Source organism: Parasteatoda tepidariorum, chromosome 6, assembly GCF_043381705.1.
Source record: "Parasteatoda tepidariorum isolate YZ-2023 chromosome 6, CAS_Ptep_4.0, whole genome shotgun sequence".
NCBI lineage: Eukaryota > Metazoa > Arthropoda > Arachnida > Araneae > Theridiidae > Parasteatoda > Parasteatoda tepidariorum.
Genome location: NC_092209.1, coordinates 10676835 through 10693145, shown reverse-complemented (window position 1 = coordinate 10693145; position 16311 = coordinate 10676835). Strand labels below are relative to the sequence as shown.

Genomic DNA, 16311 nt, shown 5'->3' with positions numbered 1-16311 from the left:
TATATTAATAGAAATATGTAATGGCATTATAAAGAAAGTATATATCCTATAAATTATACTTAATATTTAAATTAATTAATTTTTTAAATAATTAATTTATAATTATTAATTTATAATAATTATGAATTAATTAATTAATTAATTAATTAATTAATTAATTAATTAATTAATTAATTAATTATTAATTATTATAAATTAATAATTATAAATTAATTATTTAAAAAATTAATTAATTTAAATATTAAGTATAATTTATAGGATATATACTTTTTTTATAATGCCATTACATATTTCTATTAATATAAAAAGTTTCAGAGCTTTTTATTCACTTTACTTTTTTGGGATTTTATGAACTGAAAAATGACAGTTTTCGTGAGAATGACTCATATATTTATTTATTTATTTTATTTTATTTTGCTGATAACAACCAAGGAAATCTAGATTTTTCCTTGTTAAGTAAGGAACCATATCATCTGTTTTTAGCATGAAAAATGCATCGATAACAATGAAAAATGATCTTAGATCTTTTTCTCTGTATGATATAAAAAGTTTAAAAAAAAATTTAAGAACTCCATTAGACCGAACATTTTTATTTTTCAGAGAAGAAAAACTAAATAATTCAAAATTTTAAAATCACGACCTCATTTGTTTTATTCATAAGCCAGCAATATCTATTTTCTTAAAATTATGCAATGCTTTCATGTCTTATTCATATGCAATAAGTAAATCTAGAATGGCACGGTTATTTGATGCAATGTGTATATTTAATTTAATAAAATTATGCAATGAGTATATCTTGTACAACACGATTATTTAATGCAATGTGTATATTTTACTTAATATAATTTTGCAATGAGTATATCTAGTATATAACATGATTATTTAATGCAAGTTGTATAGTTTATTTCACACAATTAAGCAATAAGTATATCTGAAATATAACACGATTATTTAATGCAATGTGCATGTTTTATTTAATACAATTATGCAAAGAGTATACCTTGTTAAACACGATTATTTAATGCAATATGTTTTTTAAAAAATTTTTCTGGACTACTACAATATTTTTTTTAAAAACTTTTAAAGGGGGTTGCCTTTCCAGCAATGAATGTGTTGATTAGCAGATGGGTGCCGAAAATGGAAAGAAGTAGAATATCCACAGCTATGAATTTAGGAACAATGCTGGGCACTCTCGCAACGAATGCAGTCACTGGAATTTTGAGTGAAAGTTCATTCTTGGGTGGATGGCCATCTGTATTTTATATTTGTGGTAAGAAGAACGGCAATAATTAAAGTTTGAAAATACCGAATGGTGGTTAAGTTCATTAAAGTTAATCGAAAAATAACTTGAAATTTCGAAGAAATATAAAAAGTTTAAATTTCTGGTAAACTTCAAGTATCCCTCCTCATAGTAAGTGGTTAAACGTTGCTTCTACCAACACCTCCCATTACTGAAAGCCTCCACACGGTTTCTCATAGGCAGTCCGATCCAAGCACTATGAAGGTAAATCAGTTTACAAAAGAGCCATTTAATACAAAATCTAGTAAATTTTAGGAAGTGGTAGCAAATATATCTCTAAAAATTGGTTTAATTTATGAATGTAATTGGTTTGTATTATTTACTTGTCAACCACCACAAATTCAATTCTCAAATATACAGGGTTATTCATAATTCCCTCTGTTTGCTACAACCTTATATTTACTACAACTGACTTCAGTGATACATGTTACTGCCATCTACCAGCGCTATTGCTTAGATTAAAACTTGAATACTTTCGGAATAATTTCATATGTTCTTTTTTGCTATATTCGTCGTCGTTGTCTTACTTAAACGCTTCGAAACCCCGGAGGGAATTATGAATAACCTTGTATATGATAAATTTCTCCCAATTACTTTGAAAGAGAATTTGGGTTCATGCAGGCTATTTAAAAAAACGTATAGAGGCTTTTTGATGTGGGAGGTAATGCGTGTACTAGCGTTTTGGATTTGGCAGAAGGAGTGAAAGGCAACAAAACAGATGAGAAACATATATACTTCTATTTATTGCAATGCGATTTTTGTATGCTAAATGGAATGATGCTTACCTTGCAGCGATCGGGTTTATAGTTTGAAAGATATAAAGGTTTTCTGTACAAAGCAAAAAGTACAAAAGGACCTATTTTCTCATCTGACATAGTTGCTTAGACAAGTCGGGTATCGTTTCCTAAGCGTTTTTCCTAAGTTGTTTAGAATAAATCAGAAGTTTCAAAGGAATTTTCTTTTGTAAAAAAAGTACAATTTTATTCATCTAATTAATTTGCTCATTTGACATTGCTAATTAGTTACTATCTCGACAAGTATGGTATTTTTCCTACGTCATTTTAGCTAAACAAAAGTAGACCAAACATGACAAGATCGCTCTTGTTGCTTAGAAATTATAAGGGTGTTGTATACACAAGTAGAATTTAAAACATGTACTTTTTTAAGCATCTTACATTGCAGTATGATGCACAGTAAAGCAATGTTTTTTTTCTCCTTATATATTCTTTTTCTCCGTTAATTGAGTAATAGGACAAATATTTCAAAAGTTGCAACGCTTTTTCATAAAAAAAATACTGTTTTTTCATTATATTTTGCATGAATTAACTTATTATGAATTCCTAAGAATTGATCCTTCCGACGAGATGTTATCTCATTCTATAAAACACTCTTCTTCTTACTAGGAGTCAACTCTACTCTACTGACATTTGACGAAATATTCTACTAGTTTAGATAGAAACTATATAGAGATGTCAGATGCATCAAAAAGAGTACATTTATGTAGAAAAATGCAACTTTTAAACTAATTTTACTTGGGTTTGATTTCCTTTGGTTCAATGAGAAAAAACACACAAGAAACAATGCCTCACTTTTTATAATTAACAGCTTGTAGTAAGTGCAATGTTATAAATAAAATAAAAGCATTTTAACAATGGCTTTGTTTATGTTATTATATAGTTTTTCGCTTTTAGGCTTGATGGGAATTGTATGGTTTATTTTATGGGCTCTATTAATACACGAAACTCCAGATGATCACCCTCGTATATCGAAAGAAGAACTAATATACATTCATGAAGGTCTTGACCAAGCAAAAAGCAAGGTGGGTGATCTATTTATATATATATTTTTTTAACAAAGATAACAAAATAATTTTTTCTGTGACTTGGCTGATATAAATCTTTTGGCTGTTTATTATTATTATCATTTATATTATTATTATTTATATTATTATTGTTTATATTATTATTATCTTCTTTGTATAACACACGATATTCGAGAAGTGGAGGCTCAAGTGTGTTATTACTAATAACTGTTTAAAATTTCGATTCTAATTGTATCTCCTAAAAAGTTTTTTTTTTTGCCAAAACAAAAAAGTAAATGAATAAAATAATATGTATCAAACCTCTTATAATTAACGATTTTTAAATTGCATTTACAAAAGAAAATATAATTTACTAAACATAAGTCTTAAAGTTAAAGAATATTCCAAACTACGTTTTGAATCACATTTGGTACTAAAATGTTTTTTTTTTAATGTATTTAAACCTTATATAATTTCTTCATTTAAAGCATTTAATAAATATTCATAATTCTCAATAAAAGATTTTTTGCTTGAAGTTTACACACATTAAAACTCTTCAATAGTATAATAATCGTTTATTTATTTTTTTTTAAACTTCTTAACAAATTTGCTGACCAGCAACTTTTCTGAAAATTACCCCCATGTGCCCGGGTATTGTTTTGAAAGCGAATGTGAAAGTAAAACAATGTAAATAAACTTTAAAAACTTTTAATTTTTAATGCCGTAACATAAAAAGTATTAGAATCTCCTACGAGTAACGGTACACCATAGGTTTTGCAAATACATCTGGGTTCGTAAAGTTATAATAAATTGGTAGAGCATTAAATAGTAAAACGAAAAGTAAGGAAAATTACGCCCACTTTTTAAAATATTCAACACGAGATCACTGCTAACGAAAACACGAGTTAACTCGTGACCGGTCACCAACGCTTGGCCACGAAAACACGAGTTAACTCGTGACCGGTCAGCAATGCGGTTAACTTGCGCATTAGTAAGTGCTACTGTAACCTGCTTAACATTTCACCCGTAGTAACTCGTTTCGATATATGTGAAAATTTCCATTTGAGTATTTCGAGTAGTAGTTCATCTTATGAATTAACTATAATGAATTAATTTAAAATTTAATCATAATTCTGTTCCGTACTACATTCCAACAACTTAACTATACATATAAAATCTATTAATTCTGAGTTTTTCAGGGCTGCCAACTTTCAACGCTTTTTGGAAATTTTAGAGGCAATTTCTACTAGTGGTCGAAGTTTATGTTTAGAGTATTATTTTTAAATTTTTTAAATTTATTTTGAAGTTAAACAACTCGCCACTATATGTAAATAAAAGTTTATACGAAACGCCTGTGCTCGATTTTCCCTGTGTTGGAACTTTTAAATTGTCAACAAATAACCAAAATTCTGAAAGTTTAACTTTTAAACGTTTACCACTCTATAAAATATTTTGCAAAAAGAGTAGTATCTGGCTGTCCCGAGATTCGATTGCTCCTCATCATCGATTTATTACTACAGATGAATCGGTTAATGCCGATCGCGGAAGCGCACGGAGATTTATGTGATTTCTACCATTATATCTATATAAATTCGATTGCAAAAAGTAAGGAAACATACCAATTTGTCCTGAATTGTGGCGTTACTATGGAAAAGCACAGAGGACTCGGAAAATATATCAAAGAATAAAATTGGCTAGCACAAGAAAATATAGTTTGTAAAAATCGTAAAAGTTATTTTGTTTGCCTGAAGAACGAACAGAAAAATAAACAATTAAATAAAATAATAATTACTATTATTAGTTGACAGAGATAATGTATTTTTTTAATGCTTTAACTTTTTAATCAAAAGTATCTCATTTGTTTTGTTAGGATATGAAAATTCCGTGGAAATCGATCTGGACATCACTGCCCATGTGGGCAGTCATTGTAGCACATTTTGGAAATAATTGGGCATTTTATACTTTGCTGACAATGATGCCAACATACTTGAGTAACGTTTTGCACTTTGATTTAAAAGATGTAAGTTTGTAGGGTAGTATCTATTAAATTCCATAATATACTTCAAATCACCAACTCTGAAGGGGAGTAGCTCGGGAGATAGAGCGTTCGCCTTCCAATGACGTGAACAGGGTTCGAATCCCAGTGATGGCCGGTCGCTACGAATCCGCATCCTACACCGACCACAGTGCTGACGTGAAATATCCTCAGTGGTAGACGGATTAGAGTCCCTTCACCGTCAAGCAAACGGTGGAAGGTTCTCATGGTTATTCCTTCGTGTAACACAAATGCGGGTTAGTTTCCTCAAAAAGTCCTCCACAAAAGCAAATTTTTTCCAATATCCCAGAGTTCCCTTGTTTTCTGGATTGGGTTCAAGATAACAAGGCTACGAAGTTGAACATTAGTATTCGTAAATCCGAAAATTAGGTTAGCATACCTGACAACATTCACTCCTTTCGAGAATGGATTTTCCAAGTGGTAGTAAAACAATTACCGAAAAGCTATCTTCTCCAAAAGTATATTTATATTTTAATCAGGTTGGCATTCGGTATCGTAAGGAATAATATGCTTTTATATATTTGTTGTAATTATTTATATGTAGTGGTGGTCAAACTGACTTAAAATTATTATTATAATTCAAAAAGTTTAGTGAAATAACATGAATTTCGCTAGCACTTCAAATATGAAAATAAAATCTTCCGGAAAAACCGGAAGAGTTGGCAGCTATGGGTTAGCTGTTCAACGACGGTTATAAAATAAAAATAAAATCACAAAGTCTGAGCCGTAGAAGCTCGGGGGATAGAGAGTTCGCTTCTCAATAAGATATTCCATGCTCATATCCAAAATCCATTGCTGCTCAACCCGTGTTCCGTACCTTGCTCGCAACGACCACAGTACTTCCGTAAAAACATCCTCAGTAGTAGCGGATCAAGGATTAGAGTTCCTCAGCAGCCAAATAAATCGTGGGAGATTTTCGTAGCTTTTATCTCCATTATACGCAAATGCGGGTTAGTTCCATCAAAAAATCATCCACGGAGGCAAATTTCTCCCAGTGGTTGATCCATTAACGTTAAAATCTTTAGCAAATTTTCTGTGTGTGACATTACGTTAACACAATTTTCGCTGAGATTTTTTATCGTCTGCTTTTCTTATCAATAAAGTAAATAGAGAATAACAATTATAAAACTAGTTTACCTTAAAAAGAATTATTTATAAATAATAATGTGTGTTTTTATGAAAAAAATTTGGGATGCGATTATATTAACATTACAATAGAAATCAATATAAATGCGGGATTTCATATTTTTATGAAAAACTCGGGACTCTTTTTTTATTAAAGTTGTAGTTTTAAAACTTTTAATTAAGTTTTAGATAATGCAAAAAAAAGAAGAAAAAAACTACCATAATCAGCATTATTCAAGAGGGAAAAATGCTTCATTTTCACTGATTTATCTATATCTTACATCTATTTTATAACCCTAATAACTAATATCATGTTTTAAAAAAAATAATTCAATTGGATAGAAATATAGCATTTAACGGACATGCTTTCTTTAGAATGGATTGGTATCGGGCATTCCTTTTTTGATGATGGCCCTTTTTGCATTCCCTGCAAGTATAGTAGCCGACTATTTAAGAGCTGGTGACTATCTACGTGTCACCACAATTAGGAAATTAATGAATAGCATTGGTAAGTACATGCATTTTAATCATATTTACCTCAAAATAAGGATTCCCGCAGTACTTAGAAAAATCTAAGTGCATGAATGAAAGGAATGCATCCCGCAACGAAATTATGCATTTGTTATCACCACACAATGGATGTCAGACGGACATTAGAAAAAAAAAGTGCGAAATACATTAAGATTGCCCGTAGGAGACGCTGTCGTGTGCAGTAACTTTCGCCCGTGAAAGCACTTGCAAATGCGTAAAGAGGTTAAAGAGATAGCAAAAAAAAAAAAAAAGAAGGAAAAAAAAAGAAGGAAAGAAAGGACGCAAAAGATCATATTTATACATATTCAAATTTGTAAAGAAAGTATCTGTCAGAACTGAGTAGTACATCTGATATGAACACTCATACCAGCCAAATTTCACTCTTTCCAAGTATGCATATTCCAAGTGATAGTAAAACAATTACCGGAAAACAATTTTACTCAAAAATATATATTTATATTTTGGCCAGGTGGTAATTAGTTGTCGTGTAAATTATTATTCTTTTATATATTTGTTGCAATTATTTATACGTAGATATTCGGTAATTCTTTTACGATCACTTAGAAAATCTATTTTTGGAAAAATTAAAAGGTGACAGATATATAGAAGTAGATTTATTGCAATTATTATTGTTTGTTTAAACCATGTTAACCCTATTAAGAGTTGGTGCTTCCTTTTTCATCATTGTTAATCAAAACAATGGCTAGCACTCTTAGTAGAAGAAAGTGTTAAAAAAGTTAATTACTTTCATTACAGATTAAGAGTCTGAAGTTCCCACTTTAATGACATTGCTTGAACTTATTATTCAAATAAATAATTTATTATTTGTTAATAGCAATATACAGGGTCTTTATAATTAAAGTTCCACTTTGAAATGGCTATAAAAATAAAACTACCCGACCAAATGTCATCAAACTTGGTAAATGTCTATAAGAGGTCATGGGATTTTAGTTCCCGCAACAAAAAAAAAACAAACAAAAAAACAAACAAAAAAAAAATAGTTCAAAAATTTACCACCAGCGGTGAATGGCGCTGTATGCAATAGTGTTAAACAAATGCGAAAGATGTAAATTTGTTTTACACGGCTTCTACCGTAAACCTTGTGGTGTCATTGGACCTCGGCGTTTTCCTCTTACAGTACGGAACTTTTGTAAAGCCCTCCGTTCATTGCTGTGGCATTCATAGTAACATTTCACGAGCAGAGCACGGTCTTGCATGGTAACAGACATTGTCGACTCAGAACACTGACAACTCAGACAAGGCGCCTCACTTTTATAACTGCAAAGTCACATTACGTGTAAAACAAATTTGCATATTTCACATTTGTTTAACACTATTGCATACAGCGCCATTCTCCGCTGGTGGTGAATTTTGGACTTTTTTTAAATTTTTTTTGCAGGAACTAAAATCCCATGACCTTTTATAGACATTTACCAAATTTGATGACATTTGGTCGGGTAGTTTTATTTTTATAGCCATTTCAAAATGGAACTTTAATTATAAAGACCCTGTATATATATATTTAAATTTCAGCATTTTTTGGCCCAGCTTTGTGTGCCGTAGCCATCGCCTTTGTGGGCTGCCGTCCAATTATCATAACTGTATTATTTTCTGTGTCCTTTGGTTTGAATGGCTTAGTTTATTCCAGTTTTATGGTTAATCACGTGGACATGAGCCCGAAGTTTGCTGGTAAGTAGAATATATGTCAAATGCCACCTTGACATAAAGTAGCTCTTGTCACTTCAACTGAGAGTATTACGGATGAAAGTCATTGTTATAATTATCTATACTGATTTCGGAAAGAATAAAACATCGATTTTATTCACAATATATTATCAGAATGATTACAGATTTAGTTCTTAAATTGAAAACGATAAATTATTTTTAATTAATAATAATTAAGAAGGACTTTCACTTTAGTTCTTAAAAAATCTAGAAATGTAATGGTTTTTACTACTAGTTTACTTTCTGTGCTTGGGTGGAAACAGCTTCACCAACGCCTCCTACAACTGAAAGCCTCCACGCGTTTTTTTAGGTAGTCCAGTTTACTAAAAATTCCTTCAACCCTTTCGCGCCGACTGTCACAAATACGTGACAGCATAAAACCGTATCAATCAGGGTAAAAAGATAAAACTGGTAATCAAAGTATTTATTTAGCAGTTTATTTGTGGGCGGAGTTATAATTGTTTCATTCTTTTAATTCACCATTACTTTGTTCAAAATAAAACTATTTAGTTATACTTTGAATTAATATTGAGAATAGGTCTTTCAAATTAGCAGCGACTGCATTTAAGTTACCGTTTTTTATTTATTTACATCCTGAGTCTGATTTTGTGCAACTACTTTTCTGAATATCCGTCCCTAAGGAATTAGTATGAAATCTGGTAAAAATAAGAAAGTGGTAGCAAATGTATGTCAAAAAATTTGTTTAATTTATGAATACGATTAATTTGTCTTATTTACTTGTCAACCACTACAGATTCAATTCTCAAATGTATATGATAAAGTTCTCTCAAGTACTTTTATAAAAGGTTGTGGGTTCATACCGGTTCATACCGGTTCACATTTTAAATAGTCTGATCAGACTACTTTTGAAAAACCGTGTGGAGGCTCTCTGATATAGGGGGGTGATGGCATCACAAGGGCTGCTACTTACATAGAAAAGATTTTAAAAAAGTACCTAGTTGGAAGAATATTTTTGTTTAATTTGGAAGAAAGGAATTATCTGTGACTGTTAATTCTTTCTTCTTTTTATTGATCCTGCTTTTTTACCGAGTAGAGAATGTCCTAAGTGCCACCAGTGCTCAATGATAAGACTCCCTCAATTTTGCTCACGTGCAATAGAAATAACACGATAAAACTTACGATAATAACAATAAAAATATGGAATAATTTACGATAAAAAATTATAATAACGTTAAGAATTTATTTAAAAACGAAACGTAACGAGGTTAGGTTACTATATGTAAGGTTTTGATAGCTACGAACACGAAGAACTGAAAACGGAATTATTGTTTTTTTCGCTTGCCAGAAAAATGCTCTTTTTTGGACTTCGATTTCTATTTCTCATTTGTTGAATTAGTCTTTGCCAGACTCGTAGTACTGCTCCAAAAATGTTAATTATGGGACGTCGGCAGTACGATTACAATTACCTCAACACCAGAAAGCCTCCAAAAAGTTTTTCATGAGTAGTCAGTGCAGACTATTTAAAACGTGAACCAGTTAAGCCTCCACACGGTTTTTTATAGATAGTCCGATCAGACTGCTATCAAGTTAAACCAGTTTACGAAAGAGCCCTTTAAAAGAAAATCTAGTAAAAATAAGAAAGTGGTAGCAAATATATGTCTGAATTTTTTTTAAATTTATGAATATGATTAGTTTGTCTTATTTACTTGTCTACCACTACAGATTCAATTCTCAAATATATATGATAAATTCCTCTCAGTCACTTTTAACATAGAATTTGGTTTCATGTTCTCAAACTGTTACATTTTTAAATAGTCTGCGCATACTACTTATAAAAGACTGTGTGGAGGCTGTCTGATGTAGGAGGTGATGGTTAAGTGCATGAATCCAAATTCTTTTTTCGAGGTTATTGGGATAAATTTATCATGTACATATATCATATACATATTATTTGAGAACTGAATTTGTGGTGGTTGACAAGTAAATAAGAAAAACCAATCATATTCATAAAATATTTTTTTCTTAAATTCATGAATATGTTTTCGTCAAATAGTATCACAAAAATATATTTGCTACCACTTTCTTAATTTGACTAAATTTTATATTAATTGTTCAGTTGTAAACTTGTTTACATTCATAGTGATCTGATCTGACTATCTGTAAGAAAGCGTGTGGAGGCTATTTTTTATTACATATTAATAGTAATTTTATTCTTAGGAACTCTTCTTGGAATAACAAATGCAATTGCAGCACTGCCAGGTTTTCTCGCACCTGCGTTTGTTGGAGTAATTCTTAAAAGCGGGGTAAGTATTGCAGATGACATTTGTAACAAGTTTTAAAGATGGTACGTATTATCATCAGTGGCATAGCAACCCGGGCTGGATTTTGGCGTTATTCAGAATATTTTACAATTACATTCTCCTTATTGTCATGTCTTACGAGTTTAAATACCCTCATTGACCGTGTAAATGACAATTGAGGCCACCCGACGAAGTTTTGGAAGTTCTCTATCTCAGAACTAATTAGTTTTTATTAAAATATAGTATATGTTGGGCTGATTGTAACTAAGTGGTAGATGTGCCTTACAGATCTAATCCTGTTTAATTTCATGGATATTATTACATCATTGTTCTAATAAGTTTTGTAAAATTCCAACCTGTTCTTCTTCTGCAGAAATTGCTCTCTGCCAAAAAATGGCTCACAAGATCTTCCTTTTACTAATAGAAATATTAGGCTCTTTTTTCTTATGCAGATTTTCGGATGGATAAGTCAGAACTGGACGTATATTAGTTTTGTGCTGTTCCATATCTTTTTTCGATGTTGATTAAAGAAGGAACCATTTAACCCTTTGGGTACATTTGAAAAGTGAGACTCGTCATGCATTTATTACCAATAAATAAAAATGTGTTGACTGAAATATTTTGCAGTAAGTCTATTTCAGAAAGAAATAATGTATTGATAACTACCACGTCTTATAAATGACAAGGCATTTAATGAAGGTGTTAGGTTATATTTGGTAACTATTTCACAAAAAAAACTTTTTGATCAAAAACTTACTACAAGGTTTTTAATTTGGTTGTTTCCTCTTAGTTCAGAATTTAATTAAATCGGATTCAAAGGGTTAAACATGAATTTGTTGATTCGTTTTTTTTCCAGCTCACCTCTTTATGATGTTATTATTAAGCCTATCCATATAATAGAGGTTTGTACTGTTTCTACCTCTGTATCTACCTTTGTTCTGTTTCTACAGGGTTCCCACGGTCCTTGAGAATTTTAAAAAGTGGTAATAAAAATAAAAGAAATTTTGACATTTTTATTTCTGTGTAGCCACCACTAAAAGTTTTTTTCTAAAAAATATATACATGCACGAAAATTTCAGCACTTTACGATTAAAAAGTATATTAAAATAAATAAGTATATTGTAGCTCCACCCTAAAATTGCTACCACTTCTTAAATTTTTCAAGGACCGCGGGAACCCTGTTCTACCTTTGTACTGTTTCTACTTCTGCTGTAATTTATATGTATCAACTTCATAGCATGGTTGCATTAACTGGGTATAATTGTCGACTATGCCAACCGTCGCTTAACAAAAGAACTCAAGAAAAAACGATGCCAAGGCTTAAACTTACAGAGGCTGAAAAAGCTAAAGCCAATGAATGTATTTTTTTCCATTTTTATCCTGGAAAATTGTAATAACTTCATTGGAGTTTTCAGCATTACTTCACGATTAACCCTTTCGCGCCGACTGTCACAAATACGTGCCAGCATGAAACCGTATCAACCAGGGTAAAAAGGTAAAACTGCTTATCAAAGTAATTCTTTAGCAGTTTATTTGTGGGCGGAGTTATAATTGTTTGATTTATTTAATTCACCATTACTTTGTTCAAAATAAAATTATTTGGTTATACTTTGAATTAACATTGATTATATATGTATGATTAAACTAACAATAATTAAAGTAAAAGCAAAGTAAGTCTATAAAATCAGCAACGACTACATTTAAGTTACCGTTTTTTATTTAATTACATCCTGATTCTGATTTCGTATGAATGAATCATCCTGTACCCGAAGGGGTTAAGTCGTTTATCCACTGTCGGCAATTCATCGATGTTGCCGAATACATATCACGTTTGAAGACCACAAGAATGATGATGTTCAACGACAGTATCAACTACATCAACGCCTCCACACGGTTTCTTACAGGTAGTCCGATCAGTCCATTCTGAAGGTAAACCAGTTTACGAACGAGACAGTAATACAAAATGTAGTAAAAATAAGAAAGTGGTAGCAAACATATGTTTAAAAATTTGTTTAATTTATTATCATAATTGGTTTGGTTTGTTTACTTGTCAACCACTACAGATTAACTTCTCAAATAAATAAGATAAATTTCTCTTAATTACTGTTAAAATAGAAATTAGGTTCATTCGTAGAACTCAATACTTTTTAAAAATCGCGTGGAGGATTTCTGATGTAGGAGGTGATGACTACATTCAATTAATGTATACCTTCAGAATCAAATGTATATGTTTGATATAATAGTAAAATGGTATTTAATAATCTTAGTGGTAGATACGCTACTGATTCGTTTATTAGCTATGATACATTTCTCATTTTATTCATTTATTTTAATATTAAATCTCCTATTTCTAATTGTTTTTTATGTTAATTTGTGAATTTTACCACATTTTTCGCTTCATTATTACTATTATTTTTATTTGAATTTACATACTACAGAAATTGCACGAACGTTATGAAAGAAATTCAATTCTGTAACTGTTAAAACTACAAAAAACTGATTTTTTTTTAAAATTTTGTCTTTAAACTAACTTTTACTTAATATGTTTTCAAAATATGACTATTTTGTTTTAATTTCTTTTTAGCAAACACTTAGAAACTGGGCATTTGTTTATATTAGCTCAGCTGTTATCCTTTTCTTATGTGGTCTTTTCTACGACATTTTTGCCTCTGCAGATTTGCAGCCTTGGAATGAAGAAAACGAAAAGAAAGAAACTGAAAAGAAAAACTCAACATTTTCAGATGAATATGTGAACAGTTCAAAATTATAAATCTTTTTTAATTGATTTTTGCAACTTTTTTCTACTAAATCAATGTTTATTTTTTTCTTCATATAAATGTTAAAAATATCTTAAGAATAACCCTTTGCACTCCGAGTACTTTATAAAGCTCTTTACGTACCTGCCAACTCTTCCGGATTTTCCAGAAGAGTTTATTTTCATATTTAAAGTGGTAGTAATTATATACTATTTTTTCTTTTATAATCAGAATTTTTAAATGATATTGATCTCCACTATTCTTACAAAAATTAATCACATATATTAATATGCGTTACTATCATGGTAGTCAACTTAAGTTTTCTCAAATACAACGTATTTGTTTGCTTAAAATGGAAGTTTTAATTCCATTTTAATACCACTGGGAAAAATGATAATGGAAGGGATTAAAAGTTGGCAGGTATGTCTTTATACTAAAGTAAACACTAAATTGTTTAAATACTTAATGCAATATTTTTATTTGAAAACTAGCAATCGTAATATAATATCAGGGCTCGCACTAAAGATTTCATATTATTAGCCAGTAAATTAGCCAAATATCAAAAGTATTCGCAAATTTTTGTAAATTTTCGCCAAATTCAAATCTTAATAAATATTTTGGATTAATGTTTTTCCAATAGAAAACTATTTTACAGAAGTTTGTTTCAGGTTTGTATTATTTGGACTCAATTTTAATTGGTTATGCGGCCTCATCTACCGAAAATTACTGAAATTGTATGAAAAATACTGATTTGTTTAGAGAAATTTATTTTGATGTCATTTTGAGGATCGAGTTAAAAATATTTTTTCCTTTAGAAAGAAAATCGCCAATACTTTAGCAAAAAAATAATTTTATTCCCTAAATTTACGATTTTATCGCATTTGGTGAGCATGTTTAACGCAGCCCCAGAACCTGGTTACCATATCCAAGCATTACACATTTATGCATTTGATATCTTATATATTCAATGTTGTATATTTGATATTCTATCACGGAGAACATCGAAGTGCAAATTATTAAATGTTTAGAATGTTTTGGTGACCAGACAAAGCCACGAAGTGATAAAAATTCGAAAACTGATTCACGAGTTCAAATTAGAAATGTCTATACCATAAGTAGGGCAAAACTGGAATTTAAAGATTATGGGAATTAATGTAGAAGGAAAACATCTTATTCTTATTGGATACAACTTCAAATGTGGGTCATTGACCGGTAACCCCTTAAACTGATATTTTTAAATTTATAGTTAGTGTCATTGCGTTATATTCCTTACACACTCACAGCGCTTAGGACGTAAAATATTCTCGTCATATGGACAAAGTGAAGTACTTTCATGACATTTGCTTGGTTTAGGGACTAAACACAAATACGAATACTCAGATTTTACGCATTAAAATAAACTGTGGAGTACAGAATGATATATTAACAGAAGCAAAGAAATTTAATGATTTGAAACAATGAAATAAAATAATGTCTGTACCCATTTAGCTTAGTTTCAGAAAAATAGTTTAAATAAGGAGAAAAAAGGTAGGGATAATCTAGAACAGGGTGTCAAACTCGAGGCCCGCGGGCCGCATGTGACCCGAGATGAACATTTTTGCGGCCTTGTCAATACGTCCGACGCAGAGTAAAAATTAAATAGAAATATTAATTAGAATAGAAATTAGCGAATAAAATTATAATATACTTTATTTATAAACTATACGGATCATTTTAAATTGTACGCGCGAAAATGTAAAATTCTAATTAGCCATTCCAGGGAAACTGCATCGTATCACAAATACGCAGAAAAAATTTCTTATCTTAGAACAGAATTTGAAACAAGGTTTAAAGATTTTAATTCTTTGGAAGACAAATTTTGTTTGTTTTCTTCGATTTTCTCAATAAATATAGACTCAGTACCCAGTAATATGCAAATGGAAGTGATTGAGATTCAGTGCGTCTCAAATTTGATGGCAAAATTCATTGAAGTGGGTGTGCTTGAATTTTACAAATATTTACCTGCTAAGTTTGAAAATACTCGAAAATTCGCATATGAAATTTTGTCCATGTTTAGAAGTACTTACCAGTGCGAGCAATTATTTTCTGTTATGAATGGAAATAAATCTCCTGTCCTAAACCGTATTAATAACGCTCACGCTAGGTCTATTTTTAAAGTAGTCTCGGCCAATAAAATTTCTCCCGAAATGGGAAAGATAGTAGCAGAGAAGATATGTCAAATATCAAACAATAATTTTACTTTATATATGTTTATTACAATGACTATTGAAAATAAAAATATTTGTTTCTATGAGCACAGATGTTTTTTTTTCTTGCGGCCCACAGATGTTTTAAAGTTAAGCATTTTTTATTTGGCCCAAGTTAGCTTTTTAGTTTGACACTCCTGATCTAGAAGTATGGAACGGAAATGTCAATAGCCACTACTTAAAAAACAAAAAGATATCCTTCCTATAGTGGAAAAGCGGATGCATCGACGAAAAGTTTACAAGACAAACGAGAGCGCTTTCAAAATTAGACGTTTCCCAAACCGTCGCCAATCGCCATTGTGCAGCTCTAGTGTGACGTAAATAAAATTCTTAAACTGTATAAAACATCTGGGCACCTGAGGCCGTAGGCGTCCGTTTTCCCATTCATCTTGAGCTTGATTTGTGTGGTGCTTCGATGAGGTCGTGGAATGCAAATGAAGTAAAGGAGTATTCATGCGGATCATTGAGGTTCTGACTGTGTAATTATGTGCAGTAGGGTGATAAGACTAT

General features: G+C 30.8%; 1 protein-coding gene across 2 annotated transcripts in view; it reads left to right on the top strand.

Annotated features, from left to right (window-relative positions):
• The window catches only part of LOC107455760 (putative inorganic phosphate cotransporter), a 76501-nt gene extending 62919 nt beyond the window's left edge, over positions 1-13582 (top strand). The window contains exons 4-10 of one of the 2 annotated variants that reach the window (XM_071181994.1): positions 1087-1270; positions 2992-3119; positions 4972-5121; positions 6658-6790; positions 8347-8502; positions 10717-10802; positions 13384-13582. In XM_071181994.1, the coding sequence (XP_071038095.1) occupies positions 1087-1270; positions 2992-3119; positions 4972-5121; positions 6658-6790; positions 8347-8502; positions 10717-10802; positions 13384-13569 (1023 nt within the window). In that variant the 3' untranslated portion in view covers positions 13570-13582. The remainder of the gene's footprint in view (positions 1-1086; positions 1271-2991; positions 3120-4971; positions 5122-6657; positions 6791-8346; positions 8503-10716; positions 10803-13383) is intronic. The other variant, XM_071181995.1, reaches the window with a different exon arrangement.
• The last annotated feature ends 2729 nt before the right edge of the window (positions 13583-16311 follow it).